This window comes from Euprymna scolopes, chromosome 16 (assembly GCF_053919585.1).
Source record: "Euprymna scolopes isolate OS-2025 chromosome 16, ASM5391958v1, whole genome shotgun sequence".
Lineage (NCBI taxonomy): Eukaryota > Metazoa > Mollusca > Cephalopoda > Sepiida > Sepiolidae > Euprymna > Euprymna scolopes.
Genome location: NC_136497.1, coordinates 98,608,003 through 98,634,872, shown reverse-complemented (window position 1 = coordinate 98,634,872; position 26,870 = coordinate 98,608,003). Strand labels below are relative to the sequence as shown.

At 34.1% G+C, this 26,870-nt stretch overlaps 1 protein-coding gene across 5 annotated transcripts in view; it reads right to left on the bottom strand.

Moving 5' to 3' along the window:
- LOC145296025 (apoptosis-resistant E3 ubiquitin protein ligase 1-like) overlaps positions 1-26,870 on the bottom strand; it is a 1,082,598-nt gene that overhangs the window by 122,583 nt on the left and 933,145 nt on the right. For all 5 annotated transcript variants that reach the window (XM_080142066.1, XM_080142069.1, XM_080142067.1 and 2 more), the window contains one exon: positions 18,786-18,919. In XM_080142066.1, coding sequence (XP_079998192.1) covers positions 18,786-18,919 — 134 coding nt within the window. The remainder of the gene's footprint in view (positions 1-18,785; positions 18,920-26,870) is intronic.

The window sequence follows — 26,870 nt, the reverse complement described above, 5'->3', positions numbered from 1 at the left end:
TTTTTTTTTTTACAAACTACTTAAAAATACAAAGCAATGAACTTTTCTATCATAAAAGTAACTTTCATTGACTATAGTAACATTTATTTCTTGTATATTTATATTAATATATATATAACATTTTCTCTTTGTAAGGAAACATTATTTTGTTGGTCACTCTTGGCTACGAATGGAAACAAAGTTGATATAAAAAAATATATTTTCGCGAAAATTATCTTTACTTTCATCATATTTTGCTTAGGGTAAAATTTTTGAGTATCAAAACCTATCTCTTTACAACCCCTTCCTTTTCATAACCTATCATACTTTCATCAATCACAGTCCATTTTCTGTAGGCTGTTTTTGAACCCAGTCAACGATGGGCACACACACACACACACACACACACACACACACACACACACACACACACACACACACACACACACACACACTAGGATAAATCTAAAATATGAGGATAATAGTCCGCAATAAATAAATGAATAATACTTATCTCGATTAATTAAATAATATATATACCATTCTATACGAACCTGACAATAGAAGATCAGATAATAATAAATTTGGATTTATAAGACCAAAAAAGTTCAACCTTGATCGCCCTTTGGGGTCCGTGGCATAGTGAATAGAGACATTGAATCTCTATGGTTCCAGGGGAGCATTGTCTGATGATAGCGGTTTCAATCCTACCCAAAGCCGACCAAAGCCTTGGTTGGCCAAAAACGTGGTGAGACGACAACAACTATGGAAGGCAGTAATTGCTGAGGATGCAGTTAGGAGATTTGAAGTTCCTATCCTGTTGTGGTTACCACCTGACGAAGGCCAGAAGAATAGTTGGCTGAAACGTCATGAAGCAACGACTAAACGATGAGGATAATAGTCCGCAATAAATAAACATTAAAGTTGCTTTCTCTTTTATTTATCTATTTATCATATACCAATATTAGTCACATAGGTCATGTTTTGCCTTGTTTATAATTATCTTCGATTTAATTTTGTATCAGTTGTAAGAAAAGTCGCTCCACAAAAGGAGTAGAAATTAATATTTTTTACCTAAAAATAAAGATAGCTACAAGAGTTAACCCCACCACCTTCTTGCAAGCAAGTTAAATAATGAGAACAACATGAGCAGAATTTCGAACTGAACCTTTTATTCAATTCATGGCATAGATTTTTCTCATTCTGTCAGCCAGGATGACAATAATCTATTCTCAAAATTAAATAAAGGCTTCTGTTCCATTAGAAGAGTTCCAAGTTCTTAAAAGAACACTTAAAGAAAGTGAAGGAATAATAAAAAGCAAAGAAAATAAAAAAGAAGGAAAGAGAATCTCTGTTGATGAAAACAATGTGTTCGCTACTGAAACTTTCTTACATGAACTTGGCTTTATATAATTTATATATGGTCTTAGGTCAATGAAACAACGCGTTTGTTATTATCAAATAGTAAACGGTTCATCAGCAACACCATTTTCAATTTCTCATGTTCTCAGGAACAATGCTTAACAATGGAACCTCATTACATGGTATATTTTGTTCTAACAGTTCTGATATCTATTGCTATATGACCTTAACTCTTTGAATATTAAAACATACCTAACAACTGTTAAATAGGCTCGTATTTTATGGATGGCAAAGCATATTAGTAACACATGATTGATACACATAAATATTCTCATTCAGGAGTGTACTTACTCTTTCTTGCATCCAGGTACTGCATGCTAGGTAGAGATGAGCCTTTTTGTGGCAGCGGTAAGGTAAGTTAAGACTATTTCCATCACTCAATCCAGGTTTGCAACAGATCCCTACTTTGAAAGATGGCCATTTTTATGGCCATTGTACTTTATGACATTAATAAGGTAAGTCAAGCTTATTCCCACCATTTGATCCAGGTTCTGGATCGTCACATCTGTCACTATTACATTGGGTAAACGTTGCAAATATTACAACAAAAATGAGAATACCAGTTGAAACATCCAAAAATAAAAAATTACCAATCCTCATCTAAAAATTTAGAAACATAATTTTTTCATTTTATTTAAATGCAATTTTTTTTAATTTAAAAAAATTATTGTTGAATTTGGATTGTGCATTTTTGTTTGGTTTTGCATAGTGCTTTTAGCAAAATGTCTGTGAAGGCATAGCTGAATGAATAGGAATCACAGCAAAAAAGTTCAAGATACGAGATTATACATTTTACCAATTATTTTATAATTTCAGTTTGACAAAAAGTCTCAATGTTAAGATAAAAATCCATTTATAGATTAAAAAAAATCAATAATTTTTTTGATTGATGCATAATAGGGATAACAAAACTAATTGACCTAAATAGATTGACTAAGTGACCTGAGTAGCTTAAAGCCAAATTGGCCCCATTAGTTTCTTTTAGCAATGGACATTTTCACACAGATAACAAAAAAATATGCTTAATTAGATAAAATAAAAATCCACAGAAATAAATTTGAACTGTGAAATTCTCGTTAGTGAAATTACAGGCATAAAAAGACAATTAAAGACAAAATATACACAAAAAAAATAAATCTGACAGAAGATTAAAAAAAATATCAAAATATTTTCTCAAAAGATGATTAAATAATAATAATCGATTATATAAAGCCAAGTTCATATTATTTAGATTATTCAAACCACTGTTCTCATCATCAGTGTTATTTTCACAACGTTTCGATCAGGTGTGTCTTGTCGAAATTGGGAATCTTTCTATTGAACTTGGGATTCTTTTTGTCGAACTTGAGAATCAGCATGGAATTTCGAATGGAACATTTTTAATCAATCTACGAGGTAGTATGCTCTCGTTCCGTCAGCTATGACTGGATAGAAATCCTATTATTATTATTGATTATTAGTAGTGTGTCCGAGTATAGACATGTTGCTTTTCTGAATTGAAGGTGGAGATAGGAATGTTCATTAATCAGGTGTTTTACAATGGCATTATCTTCAGAACGATTCAGAGTTTAACTTCTTGATAAAGTTATGATTGTCCAGCCTATGTATATATTTTTTCCTTCACTGTCAGAGACACAGTCTCTCAATGGACATATTTAAATATATGCATATATATATTTTAAAACTCACCACAACTTCTATACCATACGTGAAGGGCTTGTCAAAACAGTTAAAAGAATATGTAATTAATATAACATCATGACAGTATTTAGGAGCGACTCAACTATCCAGAAGCATCTTGTGCGAGTCAAACCCCCGATGAAGAAAATCATAATCAAGAACTGTGTGTATGAGGTTCTATGTAAATGTAGAAAACTATGCAATGGTGAGACATGTGGTCCACTAAAACTAAGATTAGAAGAACATTGAAAAGTTGCAATCCGTTGTGAAAATAACACTCAAGATGAGAACACTAGTCCAAAAAATCCAAATAATACGAATAATCAATCTTCATCTCAAAAATTAAGAAACGTAATAAAGGTAAGTTGTCTGTCTGTGTGTTCTAAAGTAAAAAAAATAACATGTGGATATGCACAGACAATGCTCCTTTACATGGTGGAACGATAAGAGTGTCGCCTTAAAGAAAACAATACTACAGATTTATTTTAAAACTTTTATTGAAAAAATCAATACAGGTAACTTGATTATGTAGTAGAGCCGACATCTATTCAATGTAGTCGTCTTCAGCCTCAATCACCACCTGTTGGTGATGTTCTAAACGTATAACCAAACGAAGTAGTCCAGCAGGTTCAGGTCGGGGAGGAGGGGGGTCAATGAGAGAAGGGTACAAAGTTGTAACACTCCTTCTGAAGCCAAGATTGAGTCTCTTCTGCCACACCCAGGGTTTGCCAGTAGACACTTGATTGCACCATAATCTTCAGGACATCCAGGTACACTTTTTCAAGCCAACTTCAAAGATGTGAGGTGGCATGATGTGGCCCTCACTTGAAACCACACCATAACCGTGGCTGGAAACTTTTTCTTCATTACCTTGGGCACGTCTCTTTGTGGCAATCCAGTGATGAATTTTGTAGTGTGCTGGCAATGGTCTTGCTGTCATAACTTGGATTAGTAGAGAGCAGTTGGTTATTCCCGCTCTTGCTTGTTGAACATTGTGTCACTTTCAGACATGATAGAAAGGTCTTATTGCTCTTGGGATTTGTACACAACTGGCCAACTCGTAAATGGTCTGCAACAACATAAAAAGAAAACCGGTTTTCATGAAACAGTGATAAAATTATGTCTTTTCTAGCTCTACCCTGCATATTAGATTCTTTAAGGAATGAGTCAGGATTAGTACATAAAATAACAAAACCTGACCCAGTTGACTCTAAAAAAAAAAAATAATATATTTTTGTTAATTTTAGATATTATCTATTTGGGACTAGGCTAATCAAGAATATCTTAACTTTGTGAGTGTTTGTTTTGTAGCTTTTTACTTTAGTTGGGCATATACACATACGTACACAGACAACTGACTTTTATATAATAGAAGATAAGAGAACTATTGTCTAAATAAAAAAAAATACACTATGAGTTTTTCACTTGTGTAAGCCTGTTGATCTGTAACAGATTGAGATGATTTATTTTTCCATTTCTTCTTCAGACCAATGTTAGCCTTGGACATTATTTATTGACACTCTTTATTAATGGTGGTTTTCGATCCAATGACTTAAACACAAAGAGTATTGGCATTTCCTTTCATTTATTGTAATATAATAATTTCTAAAGCCAACATTTGTAGTCTTCGTCACAAAATAAAAACTAATACAAATAATTCTGTTAATAAAATATGTGCTCACTTCTTGTTTGTTTGTGCGACTGTATTTATATATATACCTTTAATAATTATTGCTTTTTACTTACTATTAATCGAATATTTATTGAAATCCAAAAAACGGTCACCATTTTGAATTTAATTTTTAAATTAAAGGGACCATCATAGCAAGTGTAACGCAATAACTTTTCCTTTCAATTAGTGTATTAATCATTAATAGAGCTGTGACAACAGCATATTCTTTTCATTCTCTTGACTCTCAAGTATGTATCTGACACAGTAAGACACAGTCAATCAACCGAGAACCACATCAGTCTATATCGAAAACATACAAGACATTAACGGATATATACTCAAGAGTTAAAACAATGAAAAGAATATGCTGTTGTCACAGCCCTAGTTATTACACAAAGTTTCAACACAATAGAAAAAAAGATACACTGAGACATGATTGGTTAATACATTAACATCTGGTCAGATGATTGTTGGTGTAAGTTTTCAATTAATCGGCATGAAAAGACACACTTGGTAAGATGCATGAAAAGGCACACTTGGTAAGATGCATGAAAAGGCACACCTGGGATGCGATTCAGCAAGCTGATGTACTGAATAATTGCAGTATTAATCCTAATAAAATATGCCTGAACATTCTTTGCATCTGATACAAATTATACTTTGCATATTAGCATCAATTACAATATAGGTTGTGATTTGGTTTGGTTGTTTTGTTTTATGGCATATCAACCGACTTCAGATTATTTCATATGGAATCCAGTAATTTTGGAAGTTCTTTATATCTTTAAATATTTATTCATGGAGTTTGGTTTGGTTATTTTGTTTTACAGCATATCAACTCTTTTTTGGTTATTTCATGATGAATCCAATAATTTTTGAAAATGTTTTATGCTTCAAATTCTTCATATCTTTAAATATTGAGTCATGGCGTTTGGTCTACTATTTTTGTGTAGGACCATTGTTGATTTTGGTTTTAACCTTGCAAAATAGTTTTTCAAAGACAAAAAGGAAAACAAAAACAGTAATGTTTAGTGCATTTTAAGTCAGAAAGCTTCTTCAGACAATATAGGTTTGGCTCGTCTGTTGTATAGATTCTCAATAGGAATCATATTTGGTAGTCACTTTTATATTATCGTCATCATTCATGTTATAGTTATGACCAATAGCTGGAATGATGGTCACAGATGGAAGAGTATAGACAATAACAGGCTAATTTTAAACATATTTTATTTGATTTAATTAATTGGATCCATCTCCTTAACTAAGAATTGCTTCTGGGAATCTTCAGAGATGTGATGGCTCTGACCACTCTTATCTATTCTGATTACATAATGATCCTTTATCCTCAGAGTTCTAAAAGGCAACTAATTCAGATCTATAACCTTAATTTGTACCATTACATGGTTTTATCTATCAACCAATGAAATATCTACACAACCTTAGGGGCTCAATTCATCTGCAATGGTTGTCAAACTTATAATAACCTAGTAAAACCTAAAATAATCCAAAGCATACTATTTCTAACTTAATATGTTATGCCACAATAATTCTGTTTCTAAAGTTTTTCTGATCAGTTGTAAAAGAGGCAACGTAAGACCATGGACAGGTTTAAGAAGTCTGCGATAGGTCAGCTGATGATAATCCCAAAAGAGGATTTTGTAAACTGTTTTGAAGAGTAGAGATGAGAAGCCAACTTGAAGTCAGAAATCAAACTCAGGTTCTTTAAAACCGACTTCAGAGTTGAGAGTTAAAATTTTAAAATATTGTTTTAACCGAATTGCTGACTCGCCAGCTCAGAAATAGAAAATCAAAATTTAGAGTCAACAATGTTTGCACAATGTTTTTTTTTAAGTAGTAAAAATCAGAATTTTTTTCAGTTTGCTTTCTAGTTCTGTTGAAAAATGATAAAGCTGTTGAAATAAATGTGTGTACATTCTAAAATGAACTAAATTTAACAAAGACAGTGTCAAAGGTCAGACTTTATCCTTTAAAAATTATTAGTTGAATGTTTCCAGGATAGACGTTTTAAATTATATTTTCATTCTGCATGTAATAGTCACACTAGAATCTGTCATTTCTATATGTACACGGAAATTTTCTTATAAATAGAGATGTTTTAAAATATCGATTTTCACTTGTTCTGAAGCGTTAAATAACAATACTTAATTAATCAGATTTTAACAGATTTCACATTTATTTAATTTAGATAAAAAAAAAAACAATAAAAATAACGAAACCTATCAGACATCCAGTCATCCATCCAGTGCAGACGTAGCCGAGATTGAACTCACTACACGAGTTTGTAGTGCAATTAAAATCTTGTTGGTAGCTGAATACTTGATGATCGCCAGGACTATCAAGGTTATTTTTTATCATGACGCTATCAAGAGTTATTTATTTTATTAAGAGAATCCCATCTACCCTTAAGAAAAGAATAGACAGCGCCAGTTTCTCAACCTGGTATTTTACCTCACAGTTAATACAATGCCTTGCCTTCCCAAATAGTCACCCATCTGGTACTGGCCAGGCTCGACGTTGCTTCATTTCGGTAATCTGGTGAGAACCGGTGTGTCACCATGATTGTTTCATATATTATCAGACATTGTTAGAAAAAACAGGAATGCATTTTCTTTTAGTTCTATTACATTGTACAAGTATTAGATTTAACAAAAGAGAAAAGACAAAACTAAGAAATAATTTTGGAACAATTAATTTTCAAATGAGTAAAGTTAGAATTGTTTATCTTAGTGACATCAAATTAATCACTTATTGCTGATCGAATGATCCGTTTTTAAAAATGTGTGAAAATTGATAATATATCTACAAAAAATGCTTTTATGTATTTCTATATAGATTCGCTATGCTTGGTTGACATCCTATGGAATCTGTTGAAATCATTTTTGCACTAACACTGTTAAACAAACAAATTTCGAGTAAAATAGCAACTTGTGTTCGATTTAATCGTATACAATAACATATTTACAATAGATATTATGTTTTGACATTAAATTATTGTAAAAGGCACAAACCAAACCATTTTGTAATGAAAGAAATTAGACTCCTTAAAGTCCAATTTTTTCTCTCCATGGTAGAGGTGATAGCAATATGGTAGTGTCAGAGTTATGCTGTCTGAAACCCCACTTCCTGACAGAAGCAACTTTGGCAGACAGGTTTGGAACCAAACAATATTCAGGCAGCAACCAGACTTTGGGGGAAAATCCATGATGAGTTTGCATCAGGATTCGTCTTGCTATGGTATTCTTTGTTTGTGTAAAACAACGATTGTCAATGCAAAAGTGGAGAAAAAATGGAGAAAAAGTGACAACGTTTCTTCTGTACAATTCCTTTGTGTGATCTGGGCAAGACATTCCTCAACATTGCCTACAATCACTGAATCTCGAGAGTAAAAGCCTGCAATCCTGATCCTGTAAACTATTCGTTTACAAGAGAGAATAATTCGCTTTATAATCACTATGCCAGGACATAGCAGCCCTTCTGGAAACGTCCCCACAACTCATACAAATTAAGTCAACGAGAGTAACACGATGGTGCCAGGACTAGGATGTAGTAACCCTTCAAGAGACGTCTTCACGGCTCATACAAATCAAGTCACTATACCTAGTAAATGACTAGATTACAATTGTATTAATGATTAGCTGCGACAAACAAGGAAAACTTTATGAAGATCAGATAATTCTAAGGCATGATCTGTGTAAGCTCTATGCAAATGTTCGTTTCACTCAAAAAACCAACACACATAGAAATAAGAAGGGCAGGAAAAAAGATTTGTTAGTAAGACACTCATTGTTTGCAGACATTTAAAAATGAAATATCGTCTGAGATTTTATTCTTTTTATTTATCATCGATTTTAAAAATACCGGTTTACTGCAATAGAAATATTGTCCATCCTCCTGTAAGTAAATCGCATATGTGTATAACTACACACGTACATATGTATGTTTATATATAAACCCTGTGTATCGCTTTATTGCAGATCAATATTTTTTCAATTTTGAAATTGCTATGAAACGCAGCGAAGGGAAATTTAGAAAGAGCATAACGAGGTGCCTTGTTTCCCTGATTTTTGTGGAATTTGAATAAATATTTGGAAAAATATGCTAATATTAATATTAAATTAAAAAAGATGAGGTATAAAGGTTACATGGAATTTTACTAAATCAGATCAATGATGAAAATAAAAGGAAAATGAACCATTTTATGGGGATGAAATTTCAAAGCTAAATGCTTCTCATCAGAAGAGGAGAAAAACCAGTATTATAACACTATATGACTATAAAAAAATAACCAGTATTATAGCACTATATGACTATAAAAAAATAAAACCTCTTGGGAACATTTAGATTAGAAACTTAAAAAAATATGAGGTTAATTAATGAGGACTATTAAAGTGGATGATGATGAAAAACGAGGAGTCTTGATGTAGGAAGAGGTAAACAATGGGAAATAGAAAAAAACATGAAAAAAAAATAAGATAGAGGAACATATAATAAAATGGAGGAAAAGTAAAAAAGAAGACAATTTAAATAAAAATAAGATAGAAAAAAAATTTAAACAAAATATTAGGTCGGTACAAAAATATTATTTTTTGACATGAAGTTTAATGTCAAAAAACGTTTAGGTTTAGGCACAGGTAAAGATTGGGGGAAATTATTGATAGTGGTTTCAGATAGACGAGTGTTTTTTGTGAAAGCCCGGCAAGGGGGGACCATAGACTAGAGCTCAGACGAACACTAGCCATAAAAATAATGATAAAGTAAAGATAGGCTTGCAACGTCTTTTCTGTGGGAAAGAGGTTGCAGAGAAGAGAAAAGAGCATTCTCCACTAGACTTCAAAGTCTATTTTGAACTCTGTCAAAGTAGGATAAGATCTTTCTAGCTGCTTCTGTCCAGATGTGGCAACAGTGCTGCATCCTTGGATGTACTAGGCTCTTATACAGGTAGAGAATTGCATCAGCAGTGTGATTTCTACTGGAGTGGTGAAACGATCCCACCATTTTTCCAGTAGCCTTGGCAACGGATTTGATGTATGTGTTCCATCTCAGATCAGGAGTAAAGGTCAGACCCAGAAGCTTGCCAAAACATGGAGCCTCCCCAAAACAAGAGCCATTTGTTTCAATTGATGCCAGACGGGAATCAGAGTGTTGATGATGTAAAGATAGAAGCTTGGTTTGAGATGCATTAAAAATAACCAGCCACCTCTTTCCCCATTGTACCATGTGCTTAAGATCAGTGGAGAGAGAATCAGAGAACTTGGTAGTTTATAGCCTTGGAGGTGTTGTCATTGATGGTAGTGTTGCCAACATAAATGTCTACGAATAATCTTAGGATGTGATTTGGGAGATCATTGAGGTAGATCAGGAAGAGAATTGGGCTCATTATGGACACCCAAGGAACTCCAGCATTAATACTGTGAGCTTTAGATTTCTGCCCATCTACCACTACTCTTATGAATCTATCAGAGAAAAATGATTTAATAATTGAGAAGATATTTCCAGCTATACCGTAGCTGTAGATTTTGTGGAGTAAACCTTTATGCCATACCCTATCAAAGGCCTTGAGAAATTACCCTAGAAGGAAAGCCTCCGTCTAGAAATTTGCTGATTCTATAAGATATAGCTATTACATAATATCTGCTGTAGATCTAGCAGAACGGAAACCATATTGCATGTCACTGAGGAGGTTATTTTTACTATGGTGGTTGACTACTCTATTTCATTCCAGCAACCTATTCATGACACACAAGAGATCAATTGGTCTGTATCGGGAGGAAGATGACCGATCATCTGAATTTTTAAATACAGGACGTACTGATGAGGTTTCCAGGGTGTTGGGAAGCAATTCTCTTTAAGATGATGATTAAACAGCTTGGGAGCTAGGTCTGGTTGAATCTTTTTCAGCACTTTTTCAGAGCCAGTTGCTTTACTGCTATCAAGGTTTTTGATTAGTTTGGCAACATTATGCACAGATATTTGCATGCCGCATGTTGGCAGCCTTGATTGCATAGTGTAGAATTAGCTGCAAAGTTCTTGGCAAAGAGTTTGGCTTTTCCCGATGCTGACGAGATTACCTCAGGTCCATTGATGATGGTTGGGATAGAGCACACACTTCTATTCATGACCCTGTTTGTTATTTACCAAAACTGGTGGGAACCAAGCTGCTGTTTAGTTACTTTGGACTTGACGGACTGAGCATACAACTCTCTTGTGTTCTTTATTACTCTTTTACAGTGGTTGCTGGCAGTCCTGTCTCAGTACATCTACTATGCTGGAAGCAATGGAAATAGTGATTTCTGTGCATAACGGCAACGTCACATTCCAAAGAGAACCACAGCTGGTTGTTAGATTTTTGTTGAAATTTTTAGAGGGTATGAAGCAGTGAATACCTACAATTAATCGTTCCATCAGGTCTGAGGATATGTTCTTTTTGAACATGGAACGCAATCGTTCCATCAGGTCTGAGGATATGTTCTTTTTGAACATGGAACGCAAAGGTAGATCTGATATAAACGTACTGAAGCTATCCCAGTCAGCCATAGAGCATCGAGGACTTATTACACTACATAGATTCTTGCAAATACATCTGTTCATTATATTTAGATATATCCTTGCTGGTTAACTGGTCTTGTAGCATACCCTTTCCGGTTAATGTTAAGATGGACGGTTTTAACAGTTTATTCCTAAATTCGTATAAAATTAGCTCATAGGTGATTATATGTGTGTGTGTGTGTGTGTGTGTGTGTGTGTGTGTGTGTGTAACGATTATGACATTAAGAACGTTTTGGAGTTAAAATCAATTTAGTATTACACAGTAATAAGGGATAAAGACTTACTAATACTTTTTCTTCTTGAGTGACTCACATGAAAAACACACTGTACCATGAGCCAAATACACTACACTATTAAGACTCCATTTTGTTAAAATCTGGATTATTCTAACTTATCTACACATTTCAGTGTGTTTTTCTTCTGATTACAAGCATAATACTAAATATATTTTTAACGAATATTGAACTTTCCCAAAACCGTCACTTAGAACTGATCATAACTAATCATTTTAACCGTTACATCCCGGGTTCATATGGACAATTCTAGCATAAACTTTAGTAGCCTTAAGCCTAGTCTTGTTTTTAGATATAGAGGGTCACTACTTATTACTTACTTCCTTGCTCCATCTGCACCTTAACATAACCTGTTGAAAAGTTCAATACATTTCAAAAAGCATTTTCAAATAAGTCTCTAATTACTTGCTGATGCTGGATGAAAAAATAAAGTCTCCTCTCCTTGGTAGCAGCAAAAAAAGTGCATTATTTTCTGTAAAGCTCTGATTACTATTTATTACTCTCTCTAAGTTTCACATGGGTTCGAATACCCTATATATTAAGTTTCATGTCCGTAGACCAAAACTGACAGAAGAGTTTGGTAGGCAAAATTTTTTAAACAAATATATATACGCATGCATAAATATATATATAGAAAGACGGTTTGTGTTTACTATAAACTTTCTATGCAAATATAAATCATGTAGAATATCTGCATGAATATAATTACACGTAATAGTTAACTAAAGATGATCATGCCATAAGAACACCGAAAAAATAATAGGAAATTAATTAAAATAATTGTTTAAAAAAATATGCAAATTAGCTAGATCTTTTGCAGATGAATGCAATTCCACGACCCATATATAACAAAGTTGTATTTTCTTTTAAATAAATAGAAAAAAGGGTTTTTATTATGAATATCAAAAAAAAAAAAAAATTATAGGAGTATATATATATATTTGGTAAAACTGGTAATTAGTAAAAACCCTGAAGAGAGTGCTCAATACTATTGCAGAGCAAATATGTTTTATTTTTATTACCGTTTTATCTGTTTGGTTACATATGTTTCAGATGGTGAACCATGTTTACAATCCAACAGCTTCGTCAGACCTTACAGAAGACTTCTGTAAGGTATGACGAAGCTGTTGGAGGTCTGACGAAGCTGTTGGATCGTAAACATGGTCCAACATTTGAAACATATGTAACCAAACAGATAAAACGGTAATAAAAAAATAAAACATATATATATATATATATATATATATATATATATATATATATAGAGAGAGAGAGAGAGAGAGAGAGAGAGAGAGAGAGAGAGAGAGAGGGAGAAAGGGGGAGGGGGATAGAATGATATCTTAAGTCGGAGAGATCAATGCGTTGCAGAGCAAAAATAAAAAAAATAAAAAATCAGCTAAAACTTTAGCCCGCTCTCATTATGAATTTTTTCAACTCAATAGGATCTTTTAAAATGAGTGAGCTGGTCAAGATTGGCCGTCCGACTGAAGAATGATAAAAACACGCGTTGTTTTGTATTTACTAGGAGTAGGGAAGGAAAGGACGGGGATTTGGAGGTGGAGAAGAAAGTAAGGAGGGAGAACAAAAACTATTAATAGTTTTTATTTTTCCTCCTTACTTTCTTGTATATATCTAGTGTGTGTGTGTGTGTGTATATATATATATATGTGTGTGTGTGTGTGTGTGTGTGTGTGGTTAAAAAAAAACAATTCATTTGTTTGAAACGCTACGTTTGAAATGGTATTTCACTCGCTAAAGGCGCAGATTGAGTGGACATCCTCATATTTAACCACATGAGATAGCAAAAACATTTGTAGAAATTCCCTTCGTAACCCACTTCCAATAAAGACAGCCATTTCATTTCTATGAAGAGCGATAGTTTATTTAAGACTTTGGAATTAATCTTCCAAGTTTGAGAAAGAAAATGCATTAAGATCTCAACCTTTGGGAAATGAATGGAGATTAAAAGAGACGGTACCAAAAACCATTTTGTCTTCAATTGTCAGGTATTTTTACCATTAGATCGTTTGTTTTATTTATCTATTTTTTTCTTAACAAATGCGGCAATGAAAGACAATGACAATGTAAATTGAAGTACGTATATTCAAAGATCTACTTTTATTACGAGCGAACGCATTACAGGAACTGCTTTATTTATTTCTGTCTATTCAAGGTTTGTATCGTCCTCAACATTCGCCAGACGGTAGAAAGCGATTTTAAGTCTTTCCTATCTCCCCCCCCCCACACTTTTCCGTGAAATTGAAAGCTTAACAGAATTAAACACTTCTTTCGTTTAAATTTCAATAAGTTTACCTTCAATCTGTCTGTTTCCCCTCAGCATCCGATGTATCCTCATCCCTGCCAAATTGTTGATGACAAAAATAAAACAACTGATATTGTCTTCTGTCCAAGTTTTATTATGAACAATGAAAGCATGCAGAATAAACATTCACGTCTGTCAAAAACAAATTGGATCTTCGAAGATGATTTTCTTCTTCTTCTTCTTCTTCTTCTTCTTCTATTGTAGATCCTTCTCTGTTTGGCCATTGTTTAAAGAACAGCACTTATTGTCTTCATCTTCGTCTAATGACACTTAAGTAAAATCTAATTAGTCTCCCGTTTCTCGGCGATATCAAAAGATCTACGAGTTTACCTGATTAAATTACGTATTGATGAAAAAAAGAAGAAAAAAACTAAAATATAATTAAAACACAACCACCTATTGTTGTAAATACTTTAAAAAGGCAAAGCTTTCCTATTGTGCGTATGACTTTGAAAATAAAGAAGTTTTTTTTTATAAAAATAGTTTGATAGTAAGAGAAAACCATTTGCTTTTAAGGACAAACATAGACTAAAAATTTAATTGAATTTTAAAGAATTATTTATTGTATTCTCTCTTTTGGGAAAAGAGAGAGTGGGAGAAATGTTCCGTCTCCTCCTAATCCCAGCAACACTCCATGGCACATGAAAATAAATGACGGTGTGTAGAATACTGACACAGAATACAACGCATTTTAGGTGAAAACATCATCTTGTAGAAAAATAATTATAAGTAAATATAAAATTTATCGGATTTATCGATTTATAGATATGTATCATGTGCTTTAATGTTGAAGAGTTCACAAGATTCAGATGAGGTAATTGCAATCGATCATTTTGACTAAATAATTGGAACCCGCCATTTTTAAATGCGAACGATCAGTACGTAATTCTGGCTGATATTCTTGCTAAAAATCCATTTAGTACATCTTCTACAGGATCATATTTCGTAATCATTTTAATTTATATTAATTTCGACATGACACGTAAGTATGTAATAATGTTTTCACCTGAAATGCATTGGTTTCAAACATCACTATTCCACACCAGCATCGAAATGACAAATTGTGATTAAATTTATATTATAGATTGCTAACACACCTCCTGTAATTAATAATAGAGTAAACCCGAAAAGAGCTATAAATTAGTTGAATTGTATTTTTTATTTGTTATGTGTAATGTGAGCATGAGAAAAAAAACGATATATAGTTTATTTGCTAACATTGTGCTCGAATGTATTTATTCTATTAAACAGATTAGCGATGAGCAAAGACTCTTGTATTGATTGTTGTTGCATTAACGAAGTTATAAACAAAATCCAAAAGTCCACCAAGTTTGAAAATATAAATAAAAATATGAAGTTTTAAGTTTTGCATATTATTATTCATCAGTCTACTGTTCTCATCTTTGTGATTTTCACAATGTTTCAGCCGATGTAATATCCGTCCTTCATTCTTGTCGAACTCGAGAATGTGTCTGTCGAACTCGAGAATGTGGATGACATTTCGAGCGGAACTCTTTATTTACTTCAAAGGGGTAGCGTCCTCATGTTCCATCAGTCATGACTGGATAGAGGTCCTAAGTAATTCGCAAATGTATTTATTTTTCTTTTTTCGCCCAAACTGAGGATTGAACCTTCAACCTCCAGGAGAATATCACTTCTACAATTGATTTTTCCCAGTACTCTAACCACTGCGCCACGGGTCCTTGTGGACAATTCCCGAGTTGGACAAGATACACCTGAAGAAGGTCGGAGGTTCTCAAAAATTCAGAAACGTTTAAAAGTTTTATGTTGGAATTCTTAAACTAACAAGAAAAACAGTGTCGTCAAGCCATGGAAGACTTAAAAATAACTACTTAGGGCAGCTTCTGGAAGACTGAACAAAGTATGGATGAAGGTAAAAAAAAAATTCCAAGTAAACTTCAAGTGGTGCCCGTTTCACTCACAGATTTTTTTTCAGTCCAGTCATATGGCACAGAGTCCTGGACTTACAGAAGTAATAGAAAAAATAATTTAATTATCTTATCTCCAGATACACACAGAATAATATCAGGCATAACAAGTATTGGCCTTGTCTCAAAAAATGTACTGGACACTATTAATACCAATCAATCCAAACAAAACACAACAGACATTAACAAGGTCGCTTAGTGTTAAGTTTTGAGACATTTGTGTTGAACAAAGATGGCGGCTTAGTTCAGATCAGTAACCAAGATGGCGGCGTAGTTCAGATCAGTAACCAAGATGGCGGTGAAGAATTAAATGCGGTCCGTGACGTATCAAATGGGGACCTGACTGAATCCAAAATTCGATGATTTTTTATAATAATTTTGCGACGTTTTGATTGGCTGTTTAGCACAGCCGTTAGTTATAAAAATGATTGGCGAATCCATTCGTCTCATACCCCCATCAGAAGTCAAAAACTTTTTACACACCCCCTTTTTTGATATAATGGAAAAATCCTTTCGGATTCAATTTTGGTTTCACTTGAGAAAAGGAAAGAAAAATAAATAAACAAAATAAAAAAAAATGAACAAAGAAAAATAAGCCAATAAAATAATTGTTTTTTTTTTCTTTTTTCTTCTGGTTTTTATGGAAATTTGTCTTTATTCTCATCGGTCAAAAAGAATTGGTATAATGTGTGCAAAAAGAAGCCATTTTTTTATACATATGAAAATAAACACTTTTTAAATATATATAAACATACAAATAGAATACTTTTCAAATACATATAAACATATGCACAAAAATTCACAAATATACATTTGGTTTTGTTTTAACAAATGTTTGCCATAAAAAAAGATACAAAAAGAACTATTTGACAAAATAAGAAGTTTACAAAACGGTTTTAACAAGTGGCTTTTTTTTTGTAAAAAAAAAAAAAATGGCTTCATTTTGCACACATTATACCAATATATTAATTCTTTTTGACCGATGAGAATAAAGACAAATTTCCATAAAAACCAGAAGAAAAAAGAAAAAAAAAACAATTATTTTATTGGCTTATTTTTCTTTGTTCATTTATTTTTATTTTTTGTTTATTTATTTTTCTTTCCTTTTCTCAAGTGAAACCAAAATTGAATCCGAAAGGATTTTTCCATTATATCAAAAAGGGGGGGGGGGGGGGTAAAAAGTTTTTGAGGGAACCATACTTTTTAAATAGTATAGTCGGCCATTTTCTTTAATGTCAAATACAGTTCCATTGGGGTATGTCAATTTTGATGTATCTTGGCCAAATTGTATATTCGCACCTTGTTTAATTGCAGCATGCACGGAAAAAATGTCTTGCTTAAATGTAGGTATGAACAGAGCATTCTTTAGAATACAGTTACAGATTTCGCCTTTATTATTTTTTAGGTATATTTTAGCATCGCCTTTTTTCAAGACTATATCATTTATTTGACTACCGTCGGCATGTTCGACAAAATGAATTTGAGGATTAAAGTTCGAATCAAAATTAATAAAATCAGATTCCTTGGTGATAACGTGCGCTGTAGCACCACAGTCTACAAGGAGGTTTTTACTGTTTGTGGTATTGTCAAAGTTACATGTGAATAGAAATGTATGTTCTTCCTCAAAGTTCTCAACGTTTTTTACGGAGTCCATTTTAGAGTATTTATATCGACATTGGAAACTTTTGTGGTTGGGTCGTCCACAGTTATAGCAGATAATTTTATTCTTTTTCTTTGGAAAATTACTTTTGGAGAATACGTTGCGGTGAGTTGCATAATTTGGTGGTGTCTGCTTTCGAGAAGCATTTTTGAACTTCATAATATTGCTGGAGTTATTATTGTCCACGAGCATACGATTAGTCTCTTCGTAACTGCGCAATGCCACTTCAAATTCGCTGAAATTTAGTGGTTTGTCTTTCCGAGTTATGACAGTTGTAAATGGTTTAAAATCGGCTAGAAGTCCCTTGAGGGTCATTGATATCAACAAGCTATCGCTTGTTATTTCACCTGAGAGTTTTAAGGCATTGGCGGTTGTTTCTGCCCTTATGACGTAGTCGGTGATCGTTTCATCCTCGTTACGTTTCAAAGAGAATTCTGTATATAGGGATATTATTTTCGGTTTCCCTTTTGATAAATAATGTTCTCGTAATATGTTCAGTGCTTTCCTCCCATCGTCCAATGCGTCTGTTATAATCAGAGACAGACTTCTATCGTCTAAACATTGAATCAGTTCTGCAAAAACAGTCGCGTTTTTTTTTCAAGAAATTCGGGGTCGTTTGGATTCTCTGTTGTAGATTGTATGACTTTGTGTAGTTTTCGAATCCTTAGATATCCCAGAATTTTTACCTGCCACAATTCGAATTTAGATTCCGATCCGTCAAAGAAAAGACGGTGGCTGGGCGGATAACCTGTTAAGTCTTGAGACATTTGTGTTGAACAAAGATGGCGGCTTAGTTCAGATCAGTAACCAAGATGGCGGCATAGTTCAGATCAGTAACCAAGATGGCAGTGAAGAATTAAATGCGGTCCGTGACGTAGCAAATGGCGAACTGACTGAATCCAAAATTCGACGATTTTTTATAATAATTTTGCGACGTTTTGATTGGTTGTTTAGCACAGCCGTTGGTTATAAAAATGATTGGCGAATTAGAAGATTATCTGAAACTACGACAATCGTAATTAAACAGATATTCCTATATACAACCGTTGAAGAAAATGTCAGATTTGTAATAGTCTCAGCGGATATGATGACATTAATTTACAAAAATTTGCAACATGCAAGGATGGATAGCAGAAGCATTTAGTCATCTTCTGGTTGAAGATGGAGAGATAAATGTAAAAACGCACAAATTAATGATCCCTAATAATTTTTGAGTGATGATAAAATTCACTCGACTTACCTTGGGGGACATATAGACGTAGACTTTCTTTGGTTTTTCTAGGTGTTCATGGTTGCATGAAATGAGACGGGCTTCATACCAAATATCATGACTTCTTTTAGCAAGATTTTTCTTCACTCTACTTGTGTCGTCACCTGAAAATAAAAAGATAATATTTAATTCTAACAATTTCATTCTAATAATCATATGAAAAATATAAAATATCACTTCATTATTTTTTAGTTGAATATGTTAAAATTTTGAATTGATATATTATGAACAAAAGAAAGTATATGATTTTGTTCAGATGCCATCAAAGTTGAGAATTGTTTTTTACTCTTGTTCAACCTAAACAAGGCACATTGTCACTTTACATAAATGCCTAGTATTTTGAACCATGTCTATTAGGGACTTTATGTAGAGATGAGCGAGGTGTCTATTTACGTTATATTTCAACTTCTGCATGTTAGTACAGTCAAGGAAGCAGAAAACAAGGAGAGAATTCTTAAATCATGGGGAGACACTATTTGAGTAGAAGACTTTCCGGCACATGGGACCTCTACAATGAAGGGGTGGGATTTTGCTGCTAGACAAGTTTGTCGACTATGTGTAGGGTGGAACAATAAAAGTGTCGCCTTAAAGAAAACAACACTACAGCTTTATTTTAAAACTTTTATTGGAAAAAAATCAATTCGGGTAAATTGACTATGTAGTAGAGCTGACATCTATTCAATGTAGCCGCCTTCAGCATCAATCACCACCTCAATACGGCTCTGGAACTGGAAACATGCCTTTTCAACACGTGCTGGCAAGAGCTCAGTGAATACTTGGTTGATGGTGGTGATCAGGCTGGCTTTGCTATTGTGGAAGGTCATGTTGGTGATATTCTCATCATATGACCAAACAAAGCAGTCCAGAGGGTTTAAGTTGGGGGAGAAGTGGATGCAGTGAGAGAAAGATACAAAGTAGCACTCCTTCTGAAGCCACGACTGGTCTCTTTGGACTTGTGGGCAGATGTAGAGTCCTGCTGTCATACCCAGAGTCTGCCAGCGGCCACCTGGTTGCACCAGAGGATCATGGTACTCTTTCAGCACATCCATGAATACTTTGGTGTTGACTTTCAAGCCAACTTTGAAGATTTGAGGTGGTATGATGTGGCCTTCACTTGAAACCACACCAAAGATGATAACCGTGGCTGGAAATTTTGTTTTCATCACCCTGGGCAAGTTCCTGTTATTCGTGGCAATCAAGCGATGCATTTTGTAGGGTGTTGGCAATGGTCCTGTTTTCATAACTTGGATCGATAGAGAGCATGAGTTGCACAGTGGCAAATCTCCAATCTCACTTGTTGAACATGGTGTCACTTTCAGAGATGATAGAAGGCTCCTATCGCTCTTGGGATTTGTACACAACTGGTCAACTAGTAGATGGTCTGCTACAAAAAAAAGAAAACCGGTTTTCATCAAACGAGGGCGACAATTCTATCGTTCCACACCGTACATTGAGAAGATACAAATGAAACGGCATCATTGCGAACTACTTTCTTATAGAGAGTCACATGTCGACCGTATGTTTAACATATCAGATAATGATGATTATACTGCAACCTTATGTTTAAAACTCTTAATATCTTAATTGGTTGTTTTTGTTTTATAAAACAAAACAACCAATTTAAATCAATCTTTTCTAGGTTATTTAATTTCCAATGATGTCCAAGGTAGTTGTGTTGTAAAAAGGGCAAATTCTATTTAATCCATAGATGGGGCCGTCGCTGGTACTATCAACCCAAATCAGAGAAGACCTGGGAATAATCTATAATATAAATCTCACCTGTCTGTTTAAATGTATGTATGTATACTTGTATGTCTGCCTAAAATTTTCGACAGAGGCGACGGATTTTTCACGAGATTTGTATCGTTTTAAAGCTCAATCCTTCAGACAACAATTATCGAAAAAAATGCGAAAAACATTAATTCCTTCACCCTCAACTAGGCACTTTTCTACAGGAAGGGGTCGCTTTTTTCGCCGATATTTTCAAAAGTCATCTCTTCTTTTCGATTGACTAGCCTTAATTTAAACATTCGTCATTTCCGGTTTGGCGATGGATGCAACAGGAAAGACGTCACGTTTTTTTTTTTTTTTTTTTTTTTCATGTTCTTTTTCTTCTTCGTGGTACAGGTTCGAGCCTGTCTGTCTACTACCACTTCTTTATTTTATTTTTTTTTTCTCAACAAACATCTCCAAACACCCGGGCAACGCCGGGCACCCAGACTAGTAGTAATTAAAACGAACTCCATATATTTTAAAGTTCCCCAAAAGTAGGACTTCACCACTGGGTATTTGAACATCTTTGAATTTAAGGATTTCTTTCGGCCATGAGAAATAATGGATACTCTCTGTAAGAGTGTCTGCCCTATAATCAAGCAAGACTTGAGTAATCTTCAATCGTACCTTTACTGAACTGGCATTCCTTAAAAAAAAAAGTACTGGATAAATGAAAGCAATGCTGGAATAAACAGAGAAATGCTGATGTTATTTTTAGAGTTTTCCATCTTGACAAGCAATGCTTGAGAGTTTAGTATACTTCTATCTAATCACTAGGTTGACTAAGGACATGTGGGTTTATACCTTTCTCGCAAATATGAGTGACAGTAACTCAGACAAAACTCGCACCTGACACGCCGAGTATATATCAACATAGTTAATAAAACTAGTTTATATCTACTCTTAAAGTGGTACTGGTACTGTACATGCCCGTGTATGTCAATTTCCATCTTTACATAGTTCCTACTTCTTTATAGCTAGTATGAGGAAAAGTGTTTGTGAATTTTTATGGAAAAAATATGCTATTAAATATTCATATGCGAGAGTAAGTAACTAGGATGAATTTATATATGTATTGTTTTTATAGTATGTAGAAATGATGTTTAGATGTGTAAAAAATTTGTTTGGAAATAATGCGGAATACTCTTCATGTACACACTTTTTGCAGGTTATTAAAAAGAAAAGGTCATTAGTTTTTAAAAAATATATTTATTTAATATTTTTTTAAAGTTTAAATGAGTAAACGAAAATTTCTTTAAATTTATAAAGCACGTATCGAGTTTTATAAAATTCTTTAGATTTATACGTGATTCAAACTCGGCTACTGACATTGTAAGAATCACTGACATAGTAATGTGTAGTCTGCCGATTCCTTTTTTTTGTGAACCAATCACATTTCTATTTGTATACAGACAAACTACAAAAGGCACCATAAACTTTTAATAGTAAACAGATAGATGAGAAACTTAAAGAAATGGTTTTATTTCTTTTAAAAATTGGTTTCTGTTTTCAAATAGCTGAGTTAACGAAAACTTTTTATATGCGTCAGTCTGCTGAATATATATTCTACATAATTTGGCAAAGTGTTGAACTTTTTAGAAAGAATCGAGAAATATTCTTATTAGGAAAAGAAAATCGCACATGTAGATAAAACGATAAGAAACAAAAAAGACAATATATTATCTGTCACACAACCTGCAAAATGGTTCTTTGCCAAAACAGGAAATTGAGTGTCTGTGAAGAATGTCACCTGCGGCAAAGCTGAAAAGGTGCCCGTTTTCGGCACCACAGAAGAATGGATTGGTTTACACACACACACACACACACACACACACACACACACACACACACACACACACAGGTGAATGAGGAAAGGGGGAGACGAAACAAAAAAAAACAAAAAAGTGAAAGCGTAATTGAAACAGAAAGGACAAAAAGATATCTACAATAAGCAAGATTGTCTACCTTGATTCTCTCAGTGAAACATTATTGATCGCTGATAAGTAAACACGAGAAAAGTCAGATTAAGACCAATTATAGACAAAGTGGACTTAGTTTGCTGTCAGGAGAGAAAAAATAAAGAGAGAGAGAAGGGCACTGTGAAAATGAAAATCACACACACAAAAAAAAAAAAAAGATAAAAAGTTCTCTGATTGTTAAAAACAAAATAGTCGGACATGATTAATTAACAATTATTGGGCGGTTCAGATGACATAGACTTTTGGCCTAAGTTCGTGTAAATTGAACCAAGTGAAAAAGATGTTAAGAAATCTGAAGATGGTTTAGAGTCCATTTTCCTTGTGTTTCTTTATCGAAAACAAGTGTAAATTTTTATGCAAACGAATTTAGAACATAAAATAATCTTCGTTTAGCAGAGATCAATCGACATAATAATATGCAACAGTTGCAACACTTCTCCCCTACTTAATCAAATGAAATCGCCCGATTGTCGAAGCTATTAAAGTTAATTTATAACAAATATGATTGTGCAATAATATTGCGGGGGTAGGGGGGTCTATGCTGGGCGTTCATTGAATGGAAATATGACACAAACTCATACAAAGGTTTTTGAAGTACACCTCATCGCCATATATATTCTGAAACTATATTAACCAGAGTTCTCAGGTGTTTAAATTGATAAAATAATATCGTGGGGTCAGCGTTCGCACCAGACATCTGGGGGGGGGGCGTTACGATCGCTTAAAAGTGTTTATATAGGCCGTAGATAATACTATCTAGGATTTGAGAACGCATGTAGCGACTAGATTTATTTACATCGATTTTTTCAAAATTATTGTTATTTTGGCTTCTCGCTTGTTGATTAGGCTTTTTTCGTATAAAAAGCGAAACTAATTCAAAGTTAACAACTTCTCGGCATCGCGCCGGGTCCAGAAGCAATCAGCTTTGATCAATCTTGTATATCAGACAATTGCTATTCAATCTGGACAATTAGGAGCTGGTTCCCCCCCCCCCAAAAAAAAACAGTCAAATTTGGGTAAACAAGCCCAAACGCTGCCTCGCAGTAAAAGTTAACTGCGTGACTTCTACTTAACCTTCTTAATTAGGTCAAATCGAAGCAGCAGAGTTAACTTTTATTGCGGACACCTGCTTTTAATAGTTAAATAAATTCAAACGTATCTCCAGTATATGTCACGGTGGCCCAATGGTTAACGTCGCACGTTTTTTTTTTTTTCACACTTTAATTTCCAACTTTGCCTCAAGGGTTCGGGTTCGATCCTCATACTCACCTACCTAAACTTTTATTTTATTATTATTTTACCCCCCCCCCCGGAGTTTTGATTTACCTCAAAACACCTGGGCATCGTCGGGTACCCCACCCCGCTAGTATCTATATAAAGGTATGTATGTTTCTAATATTTATATATTTGGATGTACAGGATTCATTACTAAACTAATTAACCGATCATTATGAATTTTGAAACACAACTGCTAGACGTAAGGGTAGTAATGTGAACTATATTTAGTTCTGATTTAGCTTTATATAAAAAGGGTGAAAGCATTTTGTAAAAATTCAGATACCTCCAGGAAAAAAAACTGAATATCAAATTGAATATCAATGCATATATTGTTAGGCTCAATGATCATGGGTATGAATCCTGTCATAGTCAGCTAAGCTGATGAGCTTATTGACGACGAAACATATGTCCATGGATGCGATATGTCCACGGCTATGAATATTTTAAATGGAAAAATAAAAATTATCGATATTTTCGGACTGGGCAGAAATAATTTTCTCTTAATGTGACCCAACCACCTGTGATAATCGAAAATTACATCAGTAACGTTTGAAGTAGAACTGAATTAGAGCTTTTTATTCCGTGAACAATCCCAGGCAACAACTAGTGCTCTTGCTGATCCAAATTGTTCTGTTGGTGACACAAAATACAAGTAGGAAAAATGACTTCAGGAATGAGGAGACTGGTAATAACATAAATAATAATATTGTTTTGTGGCGGGAACTGTTACATGGTGTCAAATAGTATTGTTTTGTGGCGGGAACTGTTACATGGTGTCAAATAGTATTGTTTTGTCTTGGGTTTAAAGTTTTAGGATTTCGCTAATAGGAATCACATGATGCTCCACGATGCGCCAAATGACAATGCTCAGAGAAACAAGACCAAGAATGGGAATATTTATACTGGGGGTGGGCATGGTTGAAAGAGCAGGGGGCGACAATTGGTAAACTCGTATAAATTAGGCTTGATAATAACTTGTAAGCATTTAAATTGATTATTTCTGATTAAAATAAAAAGTGTTGTCGTATGTGCGTTGATGATATTTTATACTTAATGATAAATTGAAAGCATTTAAACTGACAAATAGACGATCATTAGACTCGATAATTGTTTTCTAAAAGAAAAGACGAGACAATGTAGAAAGTTACATTTTTGGAAATTAAATTAAAAAAAAAGTTTAAAAGAGTTTGCAGATAATAAAACGGTGGAATAGAAATATTTTTGAACTTGAAAATAAATAGTTGTGAAAAGAGATATTTAACTAAAGAGGTAGAAAAGTAAATAATTTACACCGACCATTAAATTAAAAGAAACCGACGAGACTGACGTTGTTCTAATTTTTTATAATGCATCTGGATTTTTTTTTTAGATATTTTTGTAATCAAGCACTCCAATTGAGTTGTAATTTATGCGTAAATATGCTAAGCACATTGTTTAGATTTGATACCGCCGGTACGGATTGTAATTGAATTTTCTTAACAGATGAATGTAACAACAGAAACAAAAAGAGATTTTATGATTTTGTATTTGAAACGTAAGCAATACAAACCGTAATGTGCATGTTTTAGAAAGAAAAAAAGAGAAAGATAAACTAGCCAAAAATAGAAAGAAAAAAAGAGAGAGGGAGAGAGGACGACATAGTGTCGTGAACTGCGATGAGCAAACAGCGTTATGAACCCTTGCACCAAGCAGCTACGCCGGTCAGATCATCATTTGACCCTGTCAATCAAACAGAACGACAGCTTACAAATGGAATTATTGTCAGGAGTTCACGCAGGTTAACCCGACGTTGTCTGCATTGCGACAATTTGTTTTCTTTTTTGCGAATTCTGATATGTTTTGAACTTTGGTTTCTGAGTTTTTTTAATGACTTTTAAAGAAGAATTAACTGCGAAATAATTGTATTGTATTTAACGGTTTCCTGAATTTTTTATTTATTTTTTTTTTAAGAAAATTATTGGATAAGTTCGAACTTTGCATGCATAGATGGATATACACACTAGCAACAAAGCATACGACCAGAGTAGTGGTTAATGACTGGATGTCTTGGGTTGAGTCACCTACCCTCATCAACCCGGAGGTGTGATCAGGTAATGGTTCCGCCCTAGTTGCGACTTCGGCGTTGGTGAAGTGGGGGTGTATCGGCCCAGGTGCCTCCATCATTCTAGTACTTAAAGTGTCTCCAGTTGGTGTGTGTTAAAACGCAATTTGAATAATTAGTTCTCGCAAATAAAGGAAAGAAACGGAAAATCACCAGGTGATGAAATAATTTCTCAGATTTCAAAGTAGTTTGGAACTCTGTATAGTGGCTATTCCCGAGTAAGATCTTTAAAGAGTTAACAAAGAATTTTTGGTAGCTTACAAATATGGACCTGGTTTAGCTAGTGTAATTTGGGAATATGTGAGAAACTGATCGACAGTTGCAAAGAAAAAATCGATAAGTTCAGTGAGGGAAGGCAGCAGTTGACTAGCATGTATGGGGTTCTCGTTGTTGGACATTGCGAGGTTTGAGATTACGAAAAATCGAGAAGTGTTAATACTATACTTGCCCAATTACACGTTCTGTATGAAGAAATAGGAGACATCTCCAGTAAAGTAGAGACAAAAATATCCAGAGGAAAATATTTTTGGAAAAATTCTTCCACGAGTTATTTGTGTTGATCCGGTTAACACCAATCGAGCAGTCTTGAGTTTTGTGTACTGAACATATAAGGGTGTGGTTAAACGCCCTGGAGATAAGACACTTAGGTCCCAAATGTAAGAAGCCTTGAACAGTTGCGAGAGATGCTGGAAAAGATGCGGCTAACAGCACCTGGGCGTTTAAGACTGCCTGTGTGTCTGAAGTAGAGAACACTGGACGTGGACTAAAGTCCTTGAAGGTAGTACCCCACTGGACAATAGTAAACTACTGTTGGCTGCGTCCCCACCCAAGAGAGGGTGAAAGAAGTCAGACATATGGTCTGAAAATGTGTTGATCAAATACTTAAATTGCCAAAAAATGTTAAAAGGAAGAAATAGATAATGT